Here is a 27,387-nt window from a genome sequence, read left to right as displayed (position 1 = left end):
ATTTCCATTATTTCTACGTGGGGTGAAGGAGTCACCCAAATTCCTGGTGGGCTATGATTTTGTGGCTCATTTGCGATGATAAAACACTTATATTTACTTTAAAATGCAAACATGTATACAACAGTAGTATTTGTTTTAACAGAGCCATAGTGCTGGCGTGACTGTTATTCAAGGAGGCAATTTCTTCCCCCCTCGGATTTTAGAAAAGTGGTAGAATCCAGAGGGCGCGAGTTTCCGAAGTGCTCGGTTCCATCTGCTAAGAAACGGAAAACAAACAGGTAAATACAGATAATCATTACTTAATAATGGCAGAACTCTTTTATATCAGCTACTGAAATAGAACTGTGAATTGTTAAAAACACTTCTTCTTCACAACGGAAACAGCTGTGGAAAGTTAGCTCGAAAGTTTGTTGTTGTTAACGTTGTTGTTATTTTTATAGTATCTCGTTAGCCGGGATTTACTGGTTCAACTAATGAAAGCGTAACCACTTTGACACCTTTTTTCTTAACTGGTGCGTTTATAGTTTAAAACTCTCGAAAAAGCACCTCTTCAGTGGTGCTGTGTTCACTTTTCACCGTTTCAGTAAATTCGTCTGACTAAAGTTAATTGAAAGGGAGAGGATAAAATAAGGAGTTTCACCAGTGTCAAATAAAAAGAGATTAATTTTGAATTCAAATGCAAAGCTACCCTATTAGTCCAAGCGTCATGGATTCCTATCACTTCACTCTGCAAAGCTGGATTAACCTAAACTGGAACAAGCACCCATGACGAGAGAGTTAAGAGAAGGAAAGTAGGGTTGTTTGTGGTAAAACAGTGATTCTCTGTTAGAGTCAAAACCATTTCTTTATTGCATCCAATAATTAGTATAAAATTATTGGTTGATTAGATTATTAACTGATATTAAATGAAAATTAGCAATGTCTGTAATATAATGAAGTTGATCCAACTTTTCAGATTGAAAATATATAATTCCTCTAAGTACAATTTTTTTTCTTTCTTTTCTTTTCCTGTAGATTTGTGGTTTTAATCTGTAAATTTCAAATTGATACTTTTTTATAAGTTCTAAAGTTGTGCTGGCAAACTAATATGCGTGTCTTTGTTTTAACTAAATCATTTGATTTTTATCCTTCAAGATGGAGAAGATGAGTGATGAGAACACCGAGGAGGTGAAGGTGCTTGAGTCTGAGATTGAGCGTCTTCAAGCTGAAGTTGAATCGCTGCAGCACCAACAACAGGAAATCAATAAGGACATAACGTTCCACTACAGCCAACAAATGGAAAATGCTCTGTGAGTTTTAATTTTTGTTCTGCATTTTGCGAAATCTGTCTACAGCTTTACATCATAAATTATTTGGCTTCACAGAGTGTTCATGTGCGGGCAGAGACAAGAAGGAGGGAAGGAGATGGTGATGTCCAGACTCAAAGAGGAGCTGGAGGAGCTGGAGGAGGATGTGAAACTGCAGACAGAAATTAATGGCATCACTTTGAACAGCTGCACCACAAAGACTCTACAAAACAGTAAGAGCAGGGTCTCAAACCACAGTCTTCACTGCCATCTGACCTGTTATGTATTAAATAGAGGATTAAGATTCCATCAGAATATAAATCTGATGCATCTTAATTATTTATGTCATTTAGTGTTTTCATTTGTTCCCTGTGTAGTTTAGTATATAATGTATTTTTATTTTATTTTTTGTTGTTTGATTTGTTTTTGTTTGTTTTTTCCCATTATCTGCAAGGTTTTGATGAGCTAAACAATATTCATTTGGTTTGTGCCTGCATGATTGACACTGATCAAAAACTTATATGTGACTGTATGCCAAAAAAGACAGGCTTCTACCATGAATGTAAATAATACATGAACAACATTCTTTTGGAACACAATGCACTGTAGGCTTTAAGGTCCCTTTAGTGGATTTTGGTATGAAATGATAGATCTAAAAATAATTGCATTTGTGTATGTTAGGTGGCAGAAAGCTGGTTCAGCAGCTCTCTTTGTCGGGTAACTGCTCTGAACTGGTCTTCCAGGTCGAGTTTCAGCTTTCCGAGATCAAGGTGAGTTGTTATATTTCCTTCCGTTTTTGTTTATGGATTATAGTTTTCCTCCGGTCTGAAACTGTTCATTGAACTCTTGCTTTGATTTTTGCAAGTACTTTTCAGCTTATTTTATCTTGTGTCCATATTTCTAACCCATCTAGTGTCTGATTTTCTGTTTTTTAACCTATTATTATTATTATTATTATTATTATTATTATTGTGTAACCATATATGTAGCTGTCACTGTGACCCAGACTTGGTGTTTAAGTCCAGTTGAGTCTGCATGTTGTAGATATGTTGGCTCAGATACTCAAAATCTCAGTCTTAATAAAACTTATTATTTTAAAAATTAACTAAAATCGTGGCTTTAGCTTGGGACTGTATCGATTATTAGTTGTTATTGTTATAGGCTATTATTATTATTAGTATTCACATGTATCTCTACTTGTCTTATGCACAATCTGTTTAAGGTTTTGATCATACAAAGACTGGTGTTGCCTTAATCTTACTCCACTTTAATTTGCGACAGATGAAATTTGTTTCAATCTTTAACTAAAGTAGAAAATAAGGTCTATAAACATTCTCAGAGACAAAAACCATACTGAATTCTTTCTGGAGTGCTGTGTCCAGCCAGCAGAGGGTGACAAAGCCATGTGCCTTAGTGTTTCACTGATGAGTGGTGTTGTTTTACAATTCTTGTGATGATGTCTGATATTCAGTAACAATAATAAAACTATGATTATGATATTCACCAGTAGCTTACTTGGGAAATGTTAACATGTTTTAAAAGGCTGCAGGTGCCTGAACACAGTATCCTCCTAAATGATTTGTAACTTGCAAAAATGGCTAAATCAGGTGTATATTTATTTTCAAAATTGTGAACGTAACCGAACACACGAGGACAACTTTCAGCACTTGGAGCTCTTTCAGGCTACATTTGTATCTGTAACAAAAAAGTTCTGAAGTTTTATATCCTACTTCATATCTAGGTGTGTTAGAATCCCGTTTTTGACTGTCACATAAAAAAAAAAAGACAATTCAACATCAGCTAATAGTGTAAATGTAAAGTTAACAGTAATTTTTAATTTATTGTGCAGTATAATGACCAATAAACCAGCTTCATGTTGGTCCAGAAGTCTTCTGGTTTTAATTTTAGCTCATTTGGCCACCAGTGAAGCTGGGCTTTAGGAATAATGTATATAAGCTGTTTCGTGAAGTCATTTAAGATGCAGATTTTACCCATACCTTTTGACACAAGTAACTCAGTAAAGACTTTAATTGTTTGTTTTCTGGTTTTAATTCTAGCTGCACTGACTATTAGAGCAAGCAGATGGTTTTATTTAAAGCTTTTCTCCTGCATGGCTCACAAAATGTTATTAAAATTACAATTAGCCAAAGGGTTTTAACTTGTTTTAATGAGAATAGTACTTGTTTTGTTGATTTGAAACCATCTCTTCTTACCCTTAATTGTAGTTTAATGTTTACTGACCTTTTTATTGCACCTTAATGTGGACTAGCACAACTTCCAGTAACCTTAAATTGTTTTGTTTGTTGTAACACATTGAAACCAACCATGAGCGTATCTCTCTCTCTCTCTCTCTCTCTCTCTATATATATATATATATATATATACATGTATGTATGTATGTATGTATGTATGTATGTATAAAAACACCTTTTTCATTAACACAGAGAAAGAGCTGTTTAGTCGAAGCCAAGTTCAGCATGAAGGCTGGTGGGGTGGGGTGAAATGGCTAGCCTAACTCTGTAAAACATTTAGAAATTTACCAAAGGTTAGATAAAAAGCAAGGTTTTCTTGTATATTTAGTTAAAATACAAACAGGTGAGTAAAAATAATACACATTATGGATTGTGAATGCTCTGAACTATTTCTTTAGAGCATCAACTGGGCCCTTGGCTTTTCCTGAAAATATTTTCCCCAATTTAATAAGGCTAAATGATCAGTTTTGTTTTGCTTCTCACATTCAGGGAACTGAAAAACAGGCTTAATTTGTTAAGCTATTATGTGTCACCACTCATCTGCCCATTGTTTATTACCCACATTTTGCTCCTGATCACATTAACCATGATGAAAAGATATGGTGAAAGTGTAGCTTAGAAACTTTACTGATTATATATCAGTTATATAATACAATATATATAGTCCAGACACTGAACTGTAAATGCTTACTCAGCTGTTTGAATCTGTAAGAGAAATGAAACCAGTTTAACTCAAGAATAATTATATAATAGAGATTAAAATTCAAGAGGAAATTTGAGTTCAGTCACTTCTGTTGTATTGTTTTGCTTTGCTTTTGTGAGTTCTTATAATTGGATAATAGTGAAATCCAAAGGGCCATGCATGACATGTCAGCGTGACATTCTCTTAATCTGACAAAGTATTTAAAGCAGAGCAACACAGATGGGTGAAACTGGTCACTGTAAATAAAGTGACTCATTGTGCTATAATTGAATAATGGATTGTGTGTTATTTCCTGCAGGACAGTGAGAGATCAAAGAGGACCATCGGCGATCTGAATGTGGTGCTCGATTCAAGTGACCTGCAAAACTTCAGCAGCTTCTTGTCAAGGTGAATGAATTAACAGTTAACCTGTGTTCTAAAGAACTGTACTCAAAAGCAGAGCTGTTCACTTCAGGAAGAGCAAAACATGAAGAATCATTTAAATATTGAGTAAGTGGCATGTTTTTGGACAGACATTTCTTAAAGACATTTATAGTGTTCCACCTGGTTGGTCACATAGAAAGTGACAGAAAAAGTAATGTAATGGATGAAAAATTAGGTCTAAATAGACAAATACACATGTTCCTTAACCTGCATACCTTTGGCCAATTACTGTGGTCAGTTTCTCATTTATTTACACTCTGTCTGTCTGTCTGGTCCAGCTCCACATGTTTAATATTGGTTGTTATCCCTGTCAGAATGAAGCTGCCTGTATAATTTAACTGAAGTGCTTTTTAAAGTAGATGAAATTGTCACACAGCAAATATCTCTCTTCAGGCCGAACCTTCTCACTCACACTTACTCATTCTTGGTCTCACAAATGGCAAGCCTTTCCAAAGACAAACAGCACAGGTGTTACTCATTACATTTATAAAGGCTGGATTCCTTCTAGGTGTGTTGCATACTGGCACAAACACCTGTAAATGGAGCAGAGCCATCTATAATATTAATTACACCCACTCTTTTCCTGCTGTGACTGTCCAATGTATCTGAGCTGAATCTGGTCTTATTATAGGTTTACTCAGTGATGCTTGGAGCTTTAGTCACTGTTTTTCCCCAGCAGGTGCTTTTTACACAGCAAGAAAAAAATGTTAATTGCTATCAAACCCACTGGGTTGCAAATTATATTTCTGTCTAGAATCCCCATTTAACCTTTAATAAGGTTTCTTCTTGTCTTTAAGTAATGTTCCACCCTTATTGTCTTCTACCAGCTGAGAAGTTCAGGTTTATATTGTAGGGTAAAGACCCAACAATATTAGAGGGAACACCCTAAGAATCCCACTGTCACCAAGTGCTTCCCTGATGGTAAAGGAGAAACCTTTTAACAGGAAGAAACGTCCAGCAGAACCGGGCTCAGGGAGGGCCATCCATCTGCCATGAGGGGAAAGAAAAGAGAGCCGAGGGAGAGAGTCAGAGTTTAATCATTACTAATGCTGGTTTAAACCTCTAAATGCAATAGTGATGATTAAACACATGGAAAGAAAATTGTTGAGTGAAGAAGAAATACTCAGTGCATCATTGGAAGCACCCAGCAACCAAAATCTATTGCAACATAACTAAGAGATGGTCTTGGGTTATCTGGTCTAACCCTTACTGTAATCTTTATCATAAAAGAAAGTTTTAACCTAATCTTAAAAGTATACATAGTGTCTCTCTCAAATCCAAACTGGGAGCTGGTTCCACAGGAAATGGACCTGATAGCTCTGCCTCCCAGTCTACTTTTAGAAACTCTAGGAACCACAAGTAAACCTGTAGTCTGAAGCTAAGTGCTTTTTTGGAATAATCTAATACTGTTAATATATGACAGGGCTTGATCATGCAGAATTTAAGTTCAGGATTTAACAGTAGGCCAGTGAAGAGAAGCTAATATGGACTGTGGAAAAGGTTTAACACCATGGTCTAGTGAAACTTTTGGTTTTGCTTGTGTGTTTAACAAGAGAAGTGCATGTTTCTTTAAAAACTATAGCTAGTAAGTAAATGACAAGTTATTAACAGTGCCTACGCACATATTTGTGCGTAAATCAAGCGCATGAACAAATCAGGATTTATTAGTATGTTCATGCCTGAATTTGTTCGTACTCTAACACTCAAACAAATTTAGAGGGTTTTTGTGGCCAGGCAGGTGGTTGTGGTTCAAATATCTCACTGTTTCAGTCTGCAAATACCAAAGTGCCCTTAAGCAAGATACAGAACTCAGAATTGCTTCCCATGCATTCATCAGAGTGTGAATGTTGTGTGGGTGAATGAGACGTGGTATATAAAGTGCTTTAAGTACACAGTAAAGTAGAAAAAGAGTAGAAAAGTGTTATAGAACCAGTCCGATTGCCATTTACCACAAATGATGGCCACAAGTCTTTAAAATGAGTACAATATACAATATACAATCAATATAATTTTTTTTAAAAAGTACTACTAATAGTAATATTAAATATTTTTATTATTATATCTTATTATTTCTTAGATTATTGATTGTTTTCCTAAACACCATAAGCCACCATATGTACAGAATTGCAATCAAATAAATAAAAAATATAATTGCATGTAAGCAAAACAAAATCGTAAATGTAGTCACAAGGTAGTTTTTAACCTTGTGATTTAAACCAATTCCACCACTTTCTCTACTTCATCTTGAAGGAAACGGGTATGCAGATATTAATTTATACACAAGTTGGTAAGAACAAATAGGCTGGTGCACACATTTCATAAATCCAACAGTAAATGTGTTTTGTGCTGGATAAGTACATTCCCACAAATACTAATTTATTTCTATTTCTTCATTTCTTTTTTAATTCCATTGAATCTCCTGCTGTGCTCTGAGTGAACTAGATTATTGTTGCGTGCACCAAAGTGGTGCATTTTAATGGAGGAAAAGGTTAGGAAACCCTACCCCCTAATAACTAGTGTTGCCCCCTTTGGCTGATATAACTTCAGCGAGACGCCTTTTGTAGCCTTTTACCAGTCTCTGACATCAATCAGAAGAAAGTTTGCCCCACTCCTCAACACAGAATTCTCTCAGCTGTGTGATGTTTGAGGGTTTTCTTGCATGTACAGCCCGTTTCAAGTCACCCCACAGCATCTCAATAGGATTAAGATCAGGGCTTTGACTTGGCCATTCCAGGACTATGGATGTCTACTGTTCTGGTGTCCAAATAATTCAATTTTAGACTCATCTGTTCAAAGAACATTATTCCAGAAGTCATGGTCTTTGTCTACGTTCGCTCTGGCAAACTTCAGTCTGGCCTTAATGTTTCTCTTAGAGAGCCAAGGTTTCCTCCTTGCACACCTCCCATGAAAGTCAAACTTGTGTTTTTCTGATAGTAGGGTGATGCACTTTCACATCGACAGTAGCCAGAGCCTGCTGTAGTTCCCATGATGACATTTTAGGATTTTGGATGACTTCTTTGAGCATCTTGTGATCTGCTCTTGGGGAGAATTTGCTTGGACGACCAGACCTGAGCATGGTGGCAGTTGTTTCGAATGTCCTCCACTTGTAAACAATTGATGGTGGTGGAATGGCTGATGTCGAATTCTTTTGAGATCTTTTTAAATCCCTTACCAGACTCATAAGCAGCCACAGTCTTCTTTCTGAGGGCATCAGACAGCTCTTTATATCTCACCATGGCGTTCACTTCAACAGTCAGGAGCACACCAAACTAAATAGGGCAAGGCTCCTTTAAAATCCTGGTTAATGATGTACTGATCATGTGCACCTGACAAGATACACCTGTGTGTGTGATTTTAACCATTTTAAGTGGGATAATAAGTGGGGGTGTCCTAATTTATTCCTCACCAGAAATTGCATTCTTTTAAAATTACATTTCACATAAGGTTTTAGAAAGGCTTTTCTTATTTTTTAATTGTTTAGTTATATTATTTGGATCCCTCAGTATCATTAAAATTGATATTAAATATCCACATCTCCAAATATATTTTAAGTATACAGGCTTTCAAAGGGTGTCCTCATTTTCTCACATGACTGTATATTATAGTATTTTGCTGTGCAGACAAGCAGTTTTCTGCTGTAAAATCAAACTGATGTTCTCTTTGTTTGTGGATTATAGACTAAACGTGGTCTTTATATACCCAGGTGCATTTTCTGTCCCTATGACCGCAATCTGCCAGAAAGCGCCTGGTCTGTCAGTGAATCAGCAGCAAAGAGCAGAAGTCTGATATCTGAGGCCAGACCACATCTGGATTGTGTGGCCCAGTCTGAAGAATTTGGCAAACAACAGATGGAAAAATACTTGAGATAATGATTCAAGACACTGGTGCCTTGTCAGAAACTCTCTCTCTCTGTGTGTGTGTGTGTGTGTGTGTGTGTGTGTGTGTGTGTGTGTGTGTGTGTGTGTGTGTGTGTGTGTGTGTGTGTGTGTGTGTGTGTGTGTGTGTGTGTGTGTGTGTGTGTGTCTCCAAATCAGATGGATAATCTTTGTAAAGTCAATGTGGTCTGAACTGTTGAAGATAAATACTGACAGTAGGACCTTTGTTCATTGTATTAAATCAGCGCACATATATTGTTTTCACATTTGTCCCACTGGCTCAGTGAAGTGATCTCTTAACTCTGTTAGTATTAAAAGTAGCACAGCACTTCTCTGTGGCCACCCATGTTTTGATAGTATTCACAGTGATATACAGAATCTCTGCAGTTACTCAAGGCTGTAAAAAGTGCTGAAGGTGAGAAAGATGCTGCGGATTGTCATTATTAGCTAATAATGAGTCATTTTGTATCTGTATTGAGAGCAACTTTCAGGCAGGTGAGGTTATGTGTTGGCAGCTGTACAGCAGGTTACAATACAACTGTTTCAGGCTTTTAAGTCAAGTTTAAATAAATTTGCTATGTAATATCTTGGCGTCTTCAAAACCGAGAGGTTTCTTTGTTTTCGGGGGTAACTGATGTGAAACACTGTTGGTGTTCTGCAGTATGGGATAGATTTAAAGGACTGGATTTAAAGAAGATTACATCAGACAGACTCTTTTATGGATGTTTGTCGTGTGGAGATCCAGGCCAGCTTATTTATGAACTGTTTTTGACTTCTAGCCTCCAGTGGGGGAAACACCGTCAGGCTGTCAGTGCTGTCTGAAGTGCAGTTTAACTTGTCAGACTGATTGTGTCAGGAAATTGTGCACACTGTGTTGAGGTCATTATAGGAGCAGGAGATATTCATCAGATTTGCCTCTCAAAGACAGATTTGTTTTTTCAACAGCTGTTGCTTTAAAGGTGCAGCAACTGTTATGTCACGTGTGCATCTTTTTGTACAAAATGCATCCAGTAATTTGGAGAACTTTGCATTAATCCTGTAAATCCAAGTCATCATCGGTGATGACCCCAACCATATCCTCCCAGTATGGTTTGTTTTTTGTTTTTTCCTTCCAGATCTTACTTGATAGCAAGCTGATTGGATTTACTACCAGTGTACACAGAATATTTTATAGATTCTTCAGAAGCAGTAGGACTAAATCAGTCAAACTAGGCATTGGTCCCATTCTCCCTCTCTCTTCCTCTCTCTGTCTTTCTGGTCCTCCTCCATTATATGGCAGGGTGCTGCCATGTTTCCATCAGGTCTGTGTGGAATAACATCATCTGGAAATTTAACCCGGCTGCCGTCTAGCCCCGGGCCCCCATGGAAAACTCTGGAAATCCTTTAACTGAATGTCCCAGTTTCACTCAGACAGACCAAAACAAATACTTTTTTTTGCCATTTCTGTTATGACATACAACACATTATATAGAAGTAGGCATTTTTTTTGCAAACTACCTCTTTAGACAATATATTTCTTGTATAAGTATATTTAAATTACAATTAAGATTAATCACCAAGACAGCTTTCTAAAACCTGTTTTTACCTATATAAGTTATAATAATTTGACAACAGTCATTTAAATGGATCTGTCAGGACTCCCTTATTTGTTTAAAGGTTTATCTTGTTGAAAAAGCATATTCTCAGGGCTTTTAAGAGGTTTCCCAATTAGTTAGGTGATATATTTAGAGGGAAATGTTTGGTGTTATGAATGTATTTCATGGCAGGAGAATGTCTTACCTGAGCCTTTACAATCTGCTACAGGCTGAACCGGCCTCATAAAACAATTTTACTGCTGATTAACTTTGACATAAACAGGCTCAAAACAAATGGTAACAACTTGAAGTCTGCAAATAAAACTTGCAAACTCTCCAGCAATATCTGAACTTATAATTGTATATTTTGTCGATTTTATTCAGGTCAATATGGTGTCTAGAGCAGGGCGATATGACCCAAAATATTTATCACGATATACATTAGAAAATTTGCGATAACGATATAACTGACGATATAATTGACACTAGACAAAACACTTTACAACTCCACAACTTTATTAGTGCAAAAAAACCAAACAAAAAACATCAATGTATTTTCACTTAAACAAGCAGCTTTTATGTGCATTAAAGTATTATAAAAATGTAACAGTGCAAATGCAAATTCCTTGCTCACAGTTTAACCAAAAGGCATTTCCAGTGGAAATTGGCCGACATATCCTCAGCATAACCATATATAATATCCACAAAACTTAAAAAGAGGTTATACACACACAATACAGTAATATTATGTTGAGGCACAGTACGTATCACTCCGCGAGGCTCCTGCCTACGATAGCCGTAATGCTCCGACAATCCATCAAGCGGTGCAGCTCCGTAGCTTAGCAAAGTCGTACTAAATCATTCAACTGGTTTTCGAGCACCGTGTACCACATAAAATCGTTTCGAGGTCAGTAAACACAACCAGAAGGTCCTGAGGATGCGAGGGCTCATGCCAAATCTTTTCAGTCTCCTGAGAAAGAAGAGGCGCTGCTGCGCCTTCTTCACTGTTTTGTTTGTGTGTACTGACCACGTAAGATCCTCAGCCAGATGTACACCAAGGAACCGGAAGCTGCTCACTCTCTCCACAGCAACGCCGTTGATGGTGATGGGGGTGTGTACTTCTCTGCACCTCCGGAAGTCCACTATCAACTCCTTTGTCTTTGCGACGTTGAGTGTGAGATGGTTGTCTTGACACCAGTTGGTCAGGGCGCTGACCTCCTCCCTGTAGGCCGTCTCATCACCATTGGTGATAAGACCCACCACTGTAGTGTCGTCCGCAAACTTCACAATGATGTTGGAGTTGTTAGTGGCTGTGCAGTCGTAGGTGTAGAGTGAGTATAGGAGAGGGCTCAGTACACACCCCTGTGGAGCACCAGTGTTCAGTGTGAATTATTAGGCAAATGAGTATTTTGTCCACATCATCTTCTTCATGCATGTTGTCTTACTCCAAGCTGTATAGGCTCGAAAGCCTACTACCAATTAAGCATATTAGGTGCTGTGCAACTCTGTAATGAGAAGGGGTGTGGTCTAATGACATCAACACCCTATATCAGGTGTGCATAATTATTAGGCAACTTCCTTTCCTTTGGCAAAATGGGTCAAAAGGACTTGACAGGCTCAGAAAAGTCAAAAATAGTGAGATATCTTGCAGAGGGATGCAGCAGTCTCAAAATTGCAAAGCTTCTGAAGCGTGATCATCGAACAATCAAGCGTTTCAGTCAAAATAGTCAACAGGGTCGCAAGAAGCGTGTGGAAAAACCAAGGCGCAAAATAACTGCCCATGAACTGAGAAAAGTCAAGCGTGCAGCTGCCAAGATGCCACTTGCCACCAGTTTGACCATATTTCAGAGCTGCAACATCACTGGAGTGCCCAAAAGCACAAGGTGTGCAATACTCAGAGACATGGCCAAGGTAAGAAAGGCTGAAAGACGACCACCACTGAACAAGACACACAAGCTGAAACGTCAAGACTGGGCCAAGAAATGTCTCAAGACTGATTTTTCTAAGGTTTTATGGACTGATGAAATGAGAGTGAGTCTTGATGGGCCAGATGGATGGGCCCGTGGCTGGATTGGTAAAGGGCAGAGAGCTCCAGTCCGACTCAGACGCCAGCAAGGTGGAGGTGGAGTACTGGTTTGGGCTGGTATCATCAAAGATGAGCTTGTGGGGCCTTTTCGGGTTGAGGATGGAGTCAAGCTCAACTCCCAGTCCTACTGCCAGTTTCTGGAAGACACCTTCTTCAAGCAGTGGTACAGGAAGAAGTCTGCATCCTTCAAGAAAAACATGATTTTCATGCAGGACAATGCTCCATCACACGCGTCCAAGTACTCCACAGCGTGGCTGGCAAGAAAGGGTATAAAAGAAGAAAAACTAATGACATGGCCTCCTTGTTCACCTGATCTGAACCCCATTGAGAACCTGTGGTCCATCATCAAATGTGAGATTTACAAGGAGGGAAAACAGTACACCTCTCTGAACAGTGTCTGGGAGGCTGTGGTTGCTGCTGCACGCAATGTTGATGGTGAACAGATCAAAACACTGACAGAATCCATGGATGGCAGGCTTTTGAGTGTCCTTGCAAAGAAAGGTGGCTATATTGGTCGCTGATTTGTTTTTGTTTTGTTTTTGAATGTCAGAAATGTATATTTGTGAATGTGGAGATGTTATATTGGTGTCGCTGGTAAAAATAAATAATTGAAATGGGTATATATTTGTTTTTTGTTAAGTTGCCTAATAATTATGCACAGTAATAGTCACCTGCACACACAGATATCCCCCTAAAATAGCTAAAACTAAAAACAAACTAAAAACTACTTCCAAAAACATTCAGCTTTGATATTAATGAGTTTATGGGGTTCATTGAGAACACGGTTGTTGTTCAATAATAAAATTATTCCTCAAAAATACAACTTGCCTAATAATTCTGCACTCCCTGTAATGGCAGTAATGATTTCCAATTGTTGTAACTTGCCTCATTCTCCTCATACCATCAACCAAACAAACCAACCTTACACTCTAAATAAGCTACAAAATTTTCCTGCTCCCCCTTTGACATCACTGCAACCGCTTTCCTCCACCACCACAACCAGCCATCTGTAGGCTGCTGGAGGATATTTACTCTTACATAAAATAAATTTGTATGGAGTGACTATCCTGGTTTATGACCAAATTCCTGTCAAAGCAATAACCATACCATCAAGCTTGTACTGTGTTTTAAGTGCAAACTCTCAAACAATAGCACACTAACATGCATGCACACTTTGAATCAGTATTTCCAGGATACTGTTGAGGATTGTGATAGCTTAAAAAAGTGTTCTTAATGATTTTTGCATTCTGCCTTTGTTGGCCCAGTAAGGGCGAATTGGCATACAAAAATCAAAAGGAGAGAGGTGCACAAGGTCCCTGTTTGGAATCAAACTATGAATGTTAAACTCATGTGGCATGGGCTGGAGCCATTTGGCTACTTGGTGGGGGGCTTAAATAAACTGCTTTAGTGATCTGTGCAATGTAATTTCAGGGTAGAGGAGAGCAGGGATCTTCTGCTATTCTTCAGGACCTTAAGAACTTTTTCAGACAGATGTGATGACCGAAGCAGAACTTTCCAACAATTCCAAGTAAGTGAAAACACACATGCACCAAAATGGATGGTCCGGCAAACTCGCCCTCACAAACCTAACAAATTTAACCACCTGATCTGTACGTCATGAGCTAAGAGTAGCTAATCAGACCCATACATATTGCCAGTAGGCATCCTCCTCTGCTTTTGAGCAGGCTAAGTAGGCCATTGTAGTCGGTAATAAATACAGAGAGATCATGTAGACATCTAGTGGTATTGTGAAGAAGTGCACATAGATTATCTAGTTAAAGAGCGGTTTGGTTAAATGTGAGAGAAATTTAATGGAGACATATGTCTTAAGGTTAAACTTGGTGAATGTACAAAGAATGGCTATGTGGATACCTAGGTGAATCGATATAGGTGGAAAAATGTTCCTGTTGATGATTCATCATTATGGGTCATCCTTTTTATTCTATGTGAGTTGTTTTTTTTCTGTTATCTGATTTTCAGAGAATATTTTTTTATAAAGTGTAAATAGTGAAAATACAACACCTCCAAAAAGTGACACTGCAGAGATAGACAATTGAAGAGGAATGAAAAGCGTAGAATACCATGGGTTAATGCAGTAGGTGTGAAGTGGTGCGAGCATGATAATATGAGATATTAGGGTGGGACTTTGTTGAAGAGGTAGCAATGAAATATCAAATAGTACATCAAGCTGCACAAGCAATGTGGAACCTATTCTCCTGTTTACTTGGAGAATGCAAAGTTCTGCCAAGTTGGCTGAGCTGAAGGAGGATTAACCCACATTTTCCATACTGGTCTATGTGTTCCAAACTCTTATTTTGCTTTACTTGCATTTTTTCAGGTCTTGTATGGAAAAACAAATTTCCCGCCATAACTGTTTTGCTGTTATGTATTCCACGCTTTTATGACACACACAGACAAAACATGTACTTGGAGGAATAAACATATAAAAATACAGAAGCAGAGGAGCTGACATACATCTCTGCACAAGAATCCTAAAGTTTTTTCTGGATAGCATTAACAAGGCAGTTTCTGTCGTACACAACAACAGGTATAATTAGCAACATACAATTTCAGTGCTAACTGGGTTTTCGGTATTGTGGATAGGTAGTTGGAAATTTCTCCACACATGCATAAACCAATATCCACATGCTGAGTTCAGCAATTTTTGTTTTGCTGTTTGTGTTTATTGTGCTAGTGGTTTGAAGTAAAAATCGACTTCTGTCTTTCCAGTACTTTATTATGACCAAGAACTTACTATCATTAGCTGGAGCATGCACACTTGTCTAATGTACAAGCTGTTACTTGCCTCGAACACAACATTGTTACTTACCCCTGGTGTTTTCTTCATCCACAGTTCTTTGTATTTGTAGTCAACTCACTGTGAACACTGATTGACGTTGATGGTTGTGCCATCGTTGCAGCTGTCACAAAAGGACTGATTGTCGTTCACTATTATCAGTATCTTCTACTATTCACTTTACTATTGTAATAAATGTGTAATGGACACATAGTAGCTGTCAGCAGCTTGAAAACACCGTTAGAGTGGGCAAAATACATATTTAACATGGTTGTGAATTTTCTAAGTAAATATAGAAATATATTCCTTATATATTCTTTTGACATGAAATTCTCACCAAAAAAATGAAACGTGTTTGTCCCTTTTAGCAGTGATATCAACAAGTAAAAACTCAAGTTCCAAACCAAAACCACTTTATATACGACACCTCTAAAACCCCTTACATAACATCATTCATGTTGTTGTAATATATAATTTATATATTGAAAACAATATTATTTTTCAAAATTAACTGGCATTTCTACAGTAAATTTCTAGTCTAACTAACCACCTAAAGTGCTTTTAAGTGAAGCTTACTCTAATATTGATTTCAAACACATTATATTAAAAAAAAGTTGAACTTTATTAGAATATCTTCAAACATAGCCATGTAACATATTCCTGTACACCACTATCTTATTCACATCAGTAATAATCTCTAAATTAATTTTAATTAATGGTAGGGAAGAGTTGGGAACAAACGTAAGACACTATAGAAGCAAGAGGAGTAACTTTCACATTACTATAATTCATAGATACATTGTTCCCCAGTTCATTTCTGCTGGAGTCTATAAATTAAGAAAACAAAGGTAAGTCACAAAATACTTAAGTCTAATGGAATAATGAAAAGTGCAATTAATCCACACAATAGCAGAACAAAACACACTTTTCACTTAGTTAACGTATTTACACAATATTCTTGTATTTCAAGAAATGTAGTTTTTAATCAGCAAAGAAAAAATATATATCTTAAAGCTACATACAGTTAACGTAAAGAGGAATGTTAACAATGATCACAGATTTGTGGCCAGTTAGGATATTTTTGTTGTTGTTGTTGTTGGGTTGTTGTTTTTTTTTTTTTTGGACATGTGACAATGTTCTATTGAAGATATAGATCTACTAGATATAGATCAGCATGCAGATATCAAGTATTCCTTTTGTATAACTAAAATTACTTCAATCCTGCTTCTTCCCTCCTGTTGTCAGGACTCTAAAATGTCAAGTAATGACTTTCTTAAAGACAAGTAAAGATAGGAACAGCTCACTAGAAAACACATGGATCAAAACAGGGTTGCATGAAGAGTCAGTTTGTGATAAATATGGATCTTCCCATACAGGAACGTGCCAGAGTCCTAGCTTAAACATACAGACCAGACAGCATGAATTATGTCAGTTATCAGCACAAGAATGTTTCGATTTGGCTTTACTAAAAATGTCTAAATATACTTTTTGTACCACAATTTTCATTCAGCTGTGACAATTTAATTGTGAAGAAACTGAATGTGAAACTTTAAAAATAAAACATTATTATAATCACTAATGCATCAATTAAACTGCACTTCAGTCATATATTGAGTGCCCTTTACTCAGAGGTAAATCTGAAAAATCTGCCTTGGGTCCATTCATTTAGATCTATTGTTTTTGATGTAGCATTTTGTTGCTAATTTTAGGTAAAACTTTGAAATGTCAGATTTTGCGTTAAAAGTCAGTTGTTTAGATGAGCAAAAACAGCAAAAATGAAGATGCTTACAGTAAATAACTTGAAATATAAATACATTTTCTTACTGCTCACAATTAGATACAGTCTACTAACAATTTGAAGACATTGGGCTGCAAGAAAGCCTCTTCGTTTGTGACAGCAGGTGTTTCTGTTGTTTCAAGGTCACAAGTAGTTTTGTTTGTTTTGGGATTTTTTTTGTTGTTGTTAAGATTGGTTCATCCATGTAGTAAATCAGCAGGTCAAAATGAAACAACAACTTGGACTGTCAGTGTAGAACTGTTAAAACTGCTGCACTCATTTATAGGATTATAGTAGTTGTAGTAGCATTTTATTACCTGTGAAAAGGGTGCTTTAAGGCTACCAGGAAAGTCCTTGTGGGATTTAAGCCTTTGAAATTGCAACAATCTAACAAATACTGCCACTTCAATGGTTATGCGTGTGCAGGTGTAAAATGTTTCAGTGCACCAAGGGTAATACACCACATTACAGTTATTTTAAAGACATAAGGGATTAAGCCAAGTATACATGACAGCCGGCTTTGACTCTGTTATTTTGATTACAGGTAGAAACACTAATTTTAAATGTGGTTAGACAAACTGGTTGTTTGAAGCATATTGAGATTAATTACACTGATGAAATTTCCTTTACTGCCCACCAGTCAGTAAAAGGCCTTTAGGTGAGTTAATGAACACCTTCAGTCCAGTCAGAGGTTTGATTTTGACCTGATACATGCTGATTGTAGGTTTGCCGAAGTAAAAACGTTGACATCTGTGGGACCAGCTCCACAAATCCAAAATACCATGGTGTCTCCCAGCTCTTTGTTGTGGGAAAACTTCCATCAGCAACAAAGGGAGTACAGTTAAATTTCAGTCTCCTCAACGGTACTTTCCAACAGGCAGTACTTTCATACAGGTGAAGTTGTCGGGGTATTTTGACAGCACCACTGGGTTGCCATCAAGGCGGACCTCATTAAGACTTGGTCGTAGGTAATAGGTGTCATTGGACCTGCAGAAGGTGTCCACATTGACCTCAGTGATGTTGTTGTTCTGGAAGAAAATAAAATAATATTGGTAGAGTCTTTTTTTACACCTCACTTTTAATAAAAATTACAGGTTTTAAATTTAATCTAGAAAAGGGTTGTACCAACGGATATGGATCTTGGAAATCAACAATGGGTAGAGTGATTCCCAAAAGTAACTAATAAAGTCATGCTGTACTTTAATTTTGGCATTCTTACATATGACCAGTACTTGCAACAGAGATCAGTCTGGATGTGAATGTAGGGGTGACCACATTGATCTGTCATCATCTCAGAATGAGAGAAAACAGAAGGAGGGCATTCTAGTCTGACTTTAAATTTGTGTCTAATATAACTGGGGTTGCAGAGACGAGTTCATTCCAAAGCTTTTGAGTCACCGAGTGTGTGTGGATGAAAGGCAAATAAGCTCTTTTTACACATATTAAAAAACATAAAGGCTGATATTCATGTACTTAATGGTCACAAGTTATGACAGGCAACAAAGCTCTCCTGCTGAAATAGCACACATTCAGTCTTTTCATGATGGTAGACAGGGAATTAACTTCCCAGCAGTGTCTCTAAGCAAACCCATGCTCAGTTGTAGGCATGGACACAAACAGCTGCAGACACCACAGACAGTCTTTCCTTTCATAGCTCTTTGAAATTTACACACATGCATAGCAAGTGCATTGTGTGCATCTTGGCAGATGTTCCTGAGTGGGCACGAAAAATTGGTTGGCATGCATCTGCATGGAGCCTCGTGCATACTAGCAAATGCTGGAACTGCACCATTCCTTTAATCCATTTGGCAGTAGTGCTGTTGCATTTGGGCCACACAGTATGCGTTTTTACTGTGGAACTCAGTACAGTAGGCCCCTATGGAGAAGTTTATCAAACCCTACTCTAGAACACAAGTTGTGTACCAATTTGATGATGTCACTGGTGACCAAAATCAATGTATTTTTATATACAATGTTAATAAAACATAGAAACCTGAAGATGTAAGATCCGAACACTCTCTGGGATGTATGGAACAGCCTCCAGCATGTTGTCGGACAGGTACAGGTTAACCAGCTTGGTGAGTTTCTGTTGGAAACAAAAAAAGATTTGGAGAAAGAAAGTTGGACTGCCAAGACACATCAACTTTAGTAGTTAGTTGTACTAACACTGTGTTGAATTGATGGTGTACTGTATATAAAGATAATACCTTGTCATAATTCTCTGGTAACATTTTGAGAAATTCAAGCATTGATATTCATCTCACCTGGAAAGTATAGTATCTTGGAGCATTTATACAATTAGGTGGTTAACAAGATTATTTACCCTTTCAGGAGCATGTAAAATATTTGCGATCACTGCTAAGGACAGTTGACATGGCTCATTGTCAGTTTGTATGTTTTAGTAAAACTTTTTAGATTTTTTATCTCCAAATCAGTCACCAGAGTTGGTTGTTTGTTCGTAGAGGTCATGATGTACCTTGAAAGCATTAGCCTTCACTCCTTTGGTTTTGAGTTTGTTGTAGTTGGCATTGAAAGATGTGAGTTTGGCAGGGAGTGCAGGAAGTTTGACCAGCTGATTCTCAGCCAGAGACAATTCCTCCAGGAGGGTTAGCTTGGAGAAGGCTCCATCTTCAATCTCGGAGATCAAATTCCCTGTCAGGTCGATCCTCTTTAAAGTCACTGTTGATAGGTGAGGGTTTAAAAAAAAAAAAAAGAAACAAAGAAGTTGTGCTACTTTCATCAATTACAGAAAAGTGAACATGCAGTTGATACATATGACTAAAAGCTAAGTCATACAGTACAAATAATGACTTATCATGTCCCTTGGTTAGTATAGATAATAGTTGACTGTTTACAATGAAGAAGATATCTGTGCTGCAAAGGGCAAGATATGCAAACTCTGACTTACAAGGTTGAAATTTTTGCACTAGATTAATAATTTTTCCTACTGGTGGGTGATGGGATCTTTTAAATCTCCTCTCCCAGGACCCCCAAAATTTCAAATCCTACTCTTATCAACAAAATCTTCATCCTTTGTCTTAACCATTTGTCCAAGTATGGGCACTGGAGTATGTCTCAGGAGAAGGCAAGAGGCAGGGTACACCCTGGGCAGTTGATCACAGGGGCAATACATAGAGACAGACTACCATAAATTTACACTAGGACTATTAGATTAACAGATGTTTACCCCATGGAGGTCAGACATTTAAATATCTGACTGTTGTGACACAAACAACGTAAAGAATTATTAAGAACAAGCAATTATAACTTAAGAAGTATGTCTTTGGCTTGTGGGGGAAACCAGAGCACTCAAATGAAACCCATACAAGCACAGAAAATACAGTGCCCCAGCACTTAACATAATATCCTGTTGTGAATCTGTGTCCAACAACTGACTACGTCCCATTAAAAAAACAAATAAATATATATATTTTTTTTAATTGCTGAATGTTAAGCAGAAACTTGAGTTTTGAACAGATGGATTAATCAACAAACTCTGGAGTAACCATGTTAAGACTTACCAATTTGAGCAAAGTCTTTGTTTTTGATCTTTCTTATTTTGTTGAAGCGTGCATACAGATAGGCTGTTTCTTTAGGTAGTGTGGGAATGGAGGTCATGTCTGGACTGACCTCCTCACAGTACACCGAGCCAGTCAGACACACACACAGCAGACAGGTGGGAAGGTCTGCAACACAAAGGCATCCATAAAAACCAAGGCGCCTTCAAAGTCCATATGGCCTTACTACATTTAAGCCATAAGTAATTGCTTTTTTTGCAACTAAGTGATCAATTTTAATGGTATTGTTTTTACCTAAGACAAAAAACGTCCAAACCTTTTCAGTTTCAGAACCCAAACAATTCTGTCAAACCATATATTTTTTACTTGTGTAGTCTATAATGTCTTAATTTCTTTTTTCTACTTTAACCAGTAACTCTGTTTATGAGGCAAGGTAGTAAATTCTTCCTTGCTGTGTTCAAAACACAGCACTGATCTATCTATCTATCTATCTATCTATCTATCTATCTATCTATCTATCTATCTATCTATCTATCTATCTATCTATCTATCTATCTATCTATCTATCTATCTATCTATCTATCTATCTCTCTATCTCTCTATCTCTCTATCTCTCTCTCTCTCTCTCTCTCTATCTCTCTCTATCTCTCTCTCTCTCTCTCTCTCTCTCTCTCTCTCTCTCTCTCTAATATATACATATACATATATAAGAGAGAGAGAGTGCGTGATGGGATCTTTTAAATCTCCTCTCCCAGGACCCCCAAAATTTCAAATCCTACTTTATCAACAAAATCTTCATCCTTTGTCTTAACCATTTGTCCAAGTATGGGCACTGGAGTATGTCTCAGGAGAAGGCAAGAGGCAGGGTACACCCTGGGCAGTTGATCACAGGGGCAATACATAGAGACAGACTACCATAAATTTACACTAGGACTATTAGATTAACAGATGTTTACCCCATGGAGGTCAGACATTTAAATATCTGACTGTTGTGACACAAACAACGTAAAGAATTATTAAGAACAAGCAATTATAACTTAAGAAGTATGTCTTTGGCTTGTGGAGGAAACCAGAGCACTCAAATGAAACCCATACAAGCACAGAAAATACAGTGCCCCAGCACTCTCTCTCTCTCTCTCTTACACACACACATATATATATATATATATGAGAGAGAGAGAGAGATAATATCTTTTTTTTTGTATCTTCAGTTCCACGGTAAAGGCCTTTATTTAACCTTTATTTTTAAATGTACATTACAAATAAGTTTATCTGGGCTATACAGTTTCCATCAGTAGTCTTTAGTAGTACAAGTAGTAGTAGTAGTATTTAGCGTAGTTTATTGTAGTCACTAAAGTCTCTTTTCAATGTCAGTCCTTGGTAAACACAAGTAAGCAGCAATAATCTGTTAAGGCATTTAGTTTTATATTTAGTTTAGTTTTGTTTTCCCACAAGTGTAAATATGAAGCAGTGTCAGAAATTTAGGATATTCATCTCACAATGTGAGTGGTGTTTAAATTTTGTTTCAGGTGTCCTTTCAGGTTAGATGGACAACTTTGAACTTCTCTTACTATGCACAATAGGACTGCTGTTTTGGAGCCAAGGCCAAAGATACTGTTTTAATTCTTTTGTGTTCTTTCACATTCCAAAATCTCACAGTGTATACCCAACTTAATAGGTATTAAACCCTTACAAAAACCTAAGCTGTTTGAGATACTCAAAGGATTTATTGTTATGAACACTATGAATTGCATCAAGGTATTGTTATCCACCTCAGCATTATGGAGTTCCTTGCCAGCATGTGCTCGTGATTTCAAACAACCAAAGGCGAAAGCTTGAATGTTAACCCAGACAAAAGGACCTTGATCTGGTTCATACTCTTGGTGTAGTTCGTAATCTTGGTCCAAGGAATGTTCATTGTTCGTCGACTTTAACAATACTATGAAGGTCTAAGAAAGATCAAATCTGAGATGCATTTTCTTGTGTGTGACATTAGATGCAGGTAGAGTAGGTCTTTCTCTTACCAGCGGCATCTGCTTCTGCTGTAATTGGGTTGTCATCAGGTTCATCAGCAGGAGGCAGCGCCCTCTGCAGGAGAAAACATGGCCTGTTCATATAACGGCCAGATCATTGGCTAGAGCAAAACATCAACACTGCTAGGGTTAGGTCAGTTTGGAAAAATGCTTAAATATTACAGTATATCAAATTTGAGGTAGGAACCAAATAAATGTTATACAACACTGTAAAAGTATATGCATTGCCTTGTGCTTGGCTCAACTTGCAGCAGCTAGCTATAAGAGATTCATGAGCCTGAGCTTTTCATCAGCTGTTAGTTATACAGGGTCGCTGTGTACTTAACTTTGACATAATGAGACTGTAAACATTACAGCTGCCTGTTTTGGTAGGTTCATATTGCAAAAAGTGCAAGTAAGAAGATGAACCAGTATGTCTAGTTTCATTTACAGCTCTTTGAGGGTTTAGTAACACTGCAACACTGTAGATCAAGGAACCAGAAGCCAGAATTTTTCAACTCAGGCCAGTTATCATGGTCTACAGCAGGGGTGTCAAACTCAAATACACAGTGGGCCAAAACTCAAAACTGGAACAAAGTCGCGAGCTAACGTTAATATTCATTGAAATGTATTTAATCCTCCAGATATAAGAATGAATCTTTTCTTATGGACACAGTTCAACACCATAGTTAGCTGAGGCCAACAGGAATGTGGATATTGTGTTCTCCTTTTGCCTTTGTAGGTCTCCTTCAGGTAATCTGGCTACTCTCAGTCCAGACATTTACATGTAAGGTTAAATGGGGTAAACTGCCTGTGGATGTAAGACACATGAAGTGCTTAGAATAAAGCGCTGTATGCGTATATGGGTAAATGTAAGTTGTAGTGTAGAGAACTTTGAGCTGTCAGTAAGACAAGAAAAAAGCTATAGTAATTCCAGTCTGTTTGTGGGAATGTGGGGAATTTATTGTCCGAAGTTGCTGGCTCTGATGTATGATACTGTTCATATATGGTCAGAACTTGTCTTCTGAAGTACTCCCAGTGACTGAGATAGTGACCAACCAGGGTTTGTGAACTGAAACCTGGGTAATATTGTAGTGCTGCAACTTGAAAACTAAAGAGAATTAGGTAGGTGGGTTTTGTGCATTCTTAAGGGCATTTCATGGTGCATGGAAACCACATATTGGACAAATCCCATGATAGAAAAAAATTATGTGAGGTTTTCAAAATGAAGAAACTCCTCTTTTTGGATTTTTGGAGATTTTCTATGTGAGCATGCTTATACTAAGAACACGACCGAAGATGGAGAACTATACAGTACCTATAAAGCACAAAACTCAAATTTAAGTTATATGGACCCATATGGCTACGCAGATGAAGAAACGATATGTTAGTTTTTAGCGTTAAAAAAAGTCTAGGTATGTTTTGAGATTTGAGGCAGTGGACCTACCCTAATTTAACATAAACATAAAAGGCAATTGGAAAACCACAAATCTGGAATAATTCAAAAGGTCTTTGGCCATTTGCTGTGTGATTGTTTGAAAGTGTCTTATAAGGTGATGGAACAAAGCAATATGCTGCTGGAGGTTACTGCAAAGAAAAAAAAATATGCTAGCTTTCTTCATCTAGTTATACAACAAAAGAACTTGTGACATGGCTGACCGTTTTTAGTTTGAGTTATATTTCATTCTTCTAGCTGAGTGAAGACGAAGGTGCCTCAAAAAAGCATGTTTGCAAACATTAAGCATTAGAGAAGGAAACTAGAATACTGGTACATAACTCATAAACAAATAGCATCATTATTGAATAACCTTGAGCAAAATACGGGCTCTGTTCCTACTGCTGAGTCCCTAAACCAACTGACCTGGTCTCGAGCCAGTTGAAAGAAAGAAGAGCTTTGCACATTGTGGATTAAAAAGTTAACATAATAACCTTTTGGTAAATAGCTAATTGTAGCAGCACCAATAGGTATAAGGTCTGTCACTGAAAAATGAAAAGCAGCTGGTATTCAAACTGAAGTTATGGTTCCATAGCTGTATTGTGTTGTCACACTCCACATTTGTCTCACTCTCTCTCTCCCTGTGGATTGTTTGTGGGTTTTTCTCTTTCTTCAAGTGTTTTCTGAAGGAGAAATCAGACCAGATTTTGGTTTTATTCCATCCAAATATTTCTTAAGGGGGTTAGTGTGGTTAGAACAGGGTTAATGTGGTCGACCCAGGGTTGTGTTTTGGTAAGACTCCACAGAAATGGGTTGTGTATGTGTGTTGGAGCTGTGAGCTTAATGGATTATCTGTTAGAAGAGGAGGACAGTGAAATGAAGTGCTAACAGATGCTGCCATTACCAAGTAGCAGAAAGTGGATTATCAACTAAACCATGAAGTGGATTAATTATTGCTTGTGTAATGTAGTAGAATTAATTGATTTTGAATGTGCCCAGCTATTAAGCAAACCTTCTTTCTCCCTCTTTGTAAAGCATTGCTCAAATTGCTTTTTCATTTTTCCAACCTGCTCTCAATAAAGTTTTCTGGTTTTGTCTGGTTTCACTGCAGTCTTGAAACTATGCCTCTTATTCATTAAGAATAAGAATATTATCCTTGTGCCTTTGATTTACCTCAATATGCATGCCTGGTCATTATTGGAATTATTTATCTTTGGTGTGTCAAAATAACCACCTTTTGTCATTATTTAACACTGTGACAAATGTAAAAAATGATCTTCTAAGTTAATGCTGTCAAAACAAACTTTTTAATATCTTGATTAAAAAAAATGACAAAACTTTAACAAATTAAAAAAAGGCTAGAAAAATAAAAGAAAACACCAAAAATAGTAGATATAATCCCATAAATCCATCCCAAAGAAATAATAATACAAATAATAAAGTTCTCACCCTAGCCCTCCTTGATTTTAAATAGTCACTGAAGTATCCATTCAGTTGACTGCCAGCTAGAGATCCTGGTATCAGCTGTGAGTCGTGGTCGAAAGTCCTGGCTGAGGCTGCCACCAGCCATGGCACCAGCATACAGGTGAAAAAGAGCGTCTTCATGCTGTCCAAAACAGTGTGATGCAGACACACCAGCTCGCCTTAAAGTCTGAGTTTGGGTCAGCAGCTGCTTTTTGCCACAAGCCCCTGGTTGAATGTGTCAAATGACTCTATTTAAAGGCTGAACCAGTAGCTTTCAGCAGACTCTTAAAGCAGAGTTTATAGAGCGCAGCACTTAACCCTTTCCTGACCACCCACCATCCATCTGCTGAGAGACAGACTTGGACACAGACAGGATGTACAGTGAGAAGCGCACACACCAAAATGAGGCACATATGGAAAATGATGAGAAAGAATAAAGTGTCCATTTTTCTCCTAAATGTCCCTAAGTGTGTACAGGAAAAAAATATGCAGAGAAAGCAGAAAAACCGAAAGTTGACAACCAAAGTGTGAGTGTTTTTTGTCAGAAGGAATGTCTGTGGTCTCTGCCCAGCCACTCTGTAATGACTTATAATAACCAACCTATCTTTCATTAGGCTGGATCAGTGTTTTTCTTCTTCTCCTACTATGTTATTCTCTTAGCCGTTGGTCAGACAATTCATTTAACAGCCATCAAGTAAGCACTTCTTATAGGCTGGGATTTACCAATATTCATGTTTTCTTTCTGGACAGCTCTCTCAGTAACTAATGTTTCAGGCTGGAACTGCTTTTAGTTAGTTATATCATCATTTTAAAATTATTAACAAAAAATGATCTGCTCTCTGCTGATATGAAGCCATAACAATCATCTACACAGTTCTATAGATAGAACTTACTTTTTTAATTAATGATGATTAGGGGCTGCCGAGGGACGTAACAGTCTTCTTTAAGATTCACATTAAATTTTTGGAAGAATGCTGCTTGATTCAAGCAGCCATTGCAAGTGATAGTCATGGCACTCAGTCTTGAATTAAAATCTGTGGCTGATGATGATGATGATGATGATGATGATGATGATGATGATGGGAAACCGTCAATGGTGGAAAAAAAGATTTTTAAAGCCTTATTAAGTCAGCAAATTATAAGTGGCTTTTGGCAGATTTGACTGATAATTCTATACATGCAGTCCTTATGTCTCCATGACCACTGAAATTAAAGGTCATTTATGTCATTCTTTAAATTAACTACCAAAATGAGTGCCCAGAGACTTGCTTCTCAAAGGACTTTAAGCATCTGCTCAGTGTTTTTTGTATTTAATTTTTTCCCCCTCTAGCATTATTGTATAATACCTAAAAGCAAATATTGGTTTACTTAAGGACTGTCTTGTCAGATCCCGTTAAGGATGTCCTGTGGGCACCTTACCCACTTTTAATCTTGTATAAGTTAGGGTGTAATGATTATTCAAATTCATGGTTCGCTTCATGCCCTAGTTGGGCCACAATTTTGGCTTTTGATGTTTCGGTCACTGTTTAAAACTTAAACTGTAATACTTATAGTGAAACCATATGACATTTGTGTGTGACATTTCCACATGTGACATTTCCAGTTGCCTGAAGCTACTGTAGAGGCTCATAGTCTAACATGTTACTGATACACTTTATGATGATTTTTTTTTTTACCTTCATTTGTTATCCTGTTTGTGAAATTACGGGAGTAATATCTGAGAAGCAATTCTTTACTTTGGATATGATGTAGCATAAACAGCTGTGCACAGACTATGTCTTCATCTCCCTTGAAGTCATTGTGCGTTTTTCATAGACTTGACTTATTGTAGAATCATTCAAGATGGTAAGCATACTAGCCTTTGATGTTATTTTATGAAGTTTTAAAGCAGTGCAAGTGTTAAAAAAGTGTTCTGTCAGAACCACTGTCCTACTGTTGCTGACCAAAGGCGCTTTATCAGTTAAACTGAGGACTCGTGACTGGGTGAGCCTGAGCCCAGGACAGTCCCTCCAGCAGGAGCATTTGGTTTCTTTATTTCTTCCTTCCTGATGTTGGGGTGTCTTGAATGAAAATGTTGTTCAAATGCTTCTCTTCTTTGAACGTTTTAGTTTGAGTCCTGCTTTCTGATGTGTAAGATTTGTGTTGGGACTTCTCATTTATATAGTTTTTGGTTGCATTTAGGTCT

General features: G+C 37.5%; 2 protein-coding genes across 2 annotated transcripts in view; one reads left to right on the top strand and one right to left on the bottom strand.

Annotated features, from left to right (window-relative positions):
* The first annotated feature begins 149 nt into the window (after positions 1–149).
* The window catches only part of cenpp (centromere protein P), a 120,470-nt gene continuing 93,232 nt past the window's right edge, over positions 150–27,387 (top strand). Inside the window, exons 1-6 of the mRNA XM_080891095.1 lie at positions 150–278; positions 1,135–1,289; positions 1,365–1,519; positions 1,968–2,056; positions 4,540–4,628; positions 13,631–13,727. Of these exons, the coding sequence (XP_080747221.1) occupies positions 1,135–1,289; positions 1,365–1,519; positions 1,968–2,056; positions 4,540–4,628; positions 13,631–13,727 (585 nt within the window). The 5' untranslated portion in view covers positions 150–278. The remainder of the gene's footprint in view (positions 279–1,134; positions 1,290–1,364; positions 1,520–1,967; positions 2,057–4,539; positions 4,629–13,630; positions 13,728–27,387) is intronic.
* ogna (osteoglycin, paralog a) lies at positions 15,516–25,431 on the bottom strand. Its single transcript, XM_080891096.1, has 6 exons — positions 25,188–25,431; positions 22,316–22,379; positions 20,295–20,459; positions 19,250–19,452; positions 18,767–18,859; positions 15,516–17,801 (listed from the first exon to the last, which is right to left on the bottom strand). Exons 1-6 carry the CDS (start codon positions 25,341–25,343, stop codon positions 17,631–17,633), a joined length of 852 nt encoding a protein of 283 aa, XP_080747222.1. The 5' UTR covers positions 25,344–25,431; the 3' UTR covers positions 15,516–17,630.

Source organism: Rhamphochromis sp. 'chilingali', assembly GCF_963969265.1.
Source record: "Rhamphochromis sp. 'chilingali' genome assembly, chromosome: 9".
Taxonomy (NCBI): Eukaryota; Metazoa; Chordata; class Actinopteri; order Cichliformes; family Cichlidae; genus Rhamphochromis; species Rhamphochromis sp. 'chilingali'.
Note: the sequence above shows the minus strand (reverse complement) of the source record. Positions and strands in the feature narration are given on the sequence as shown.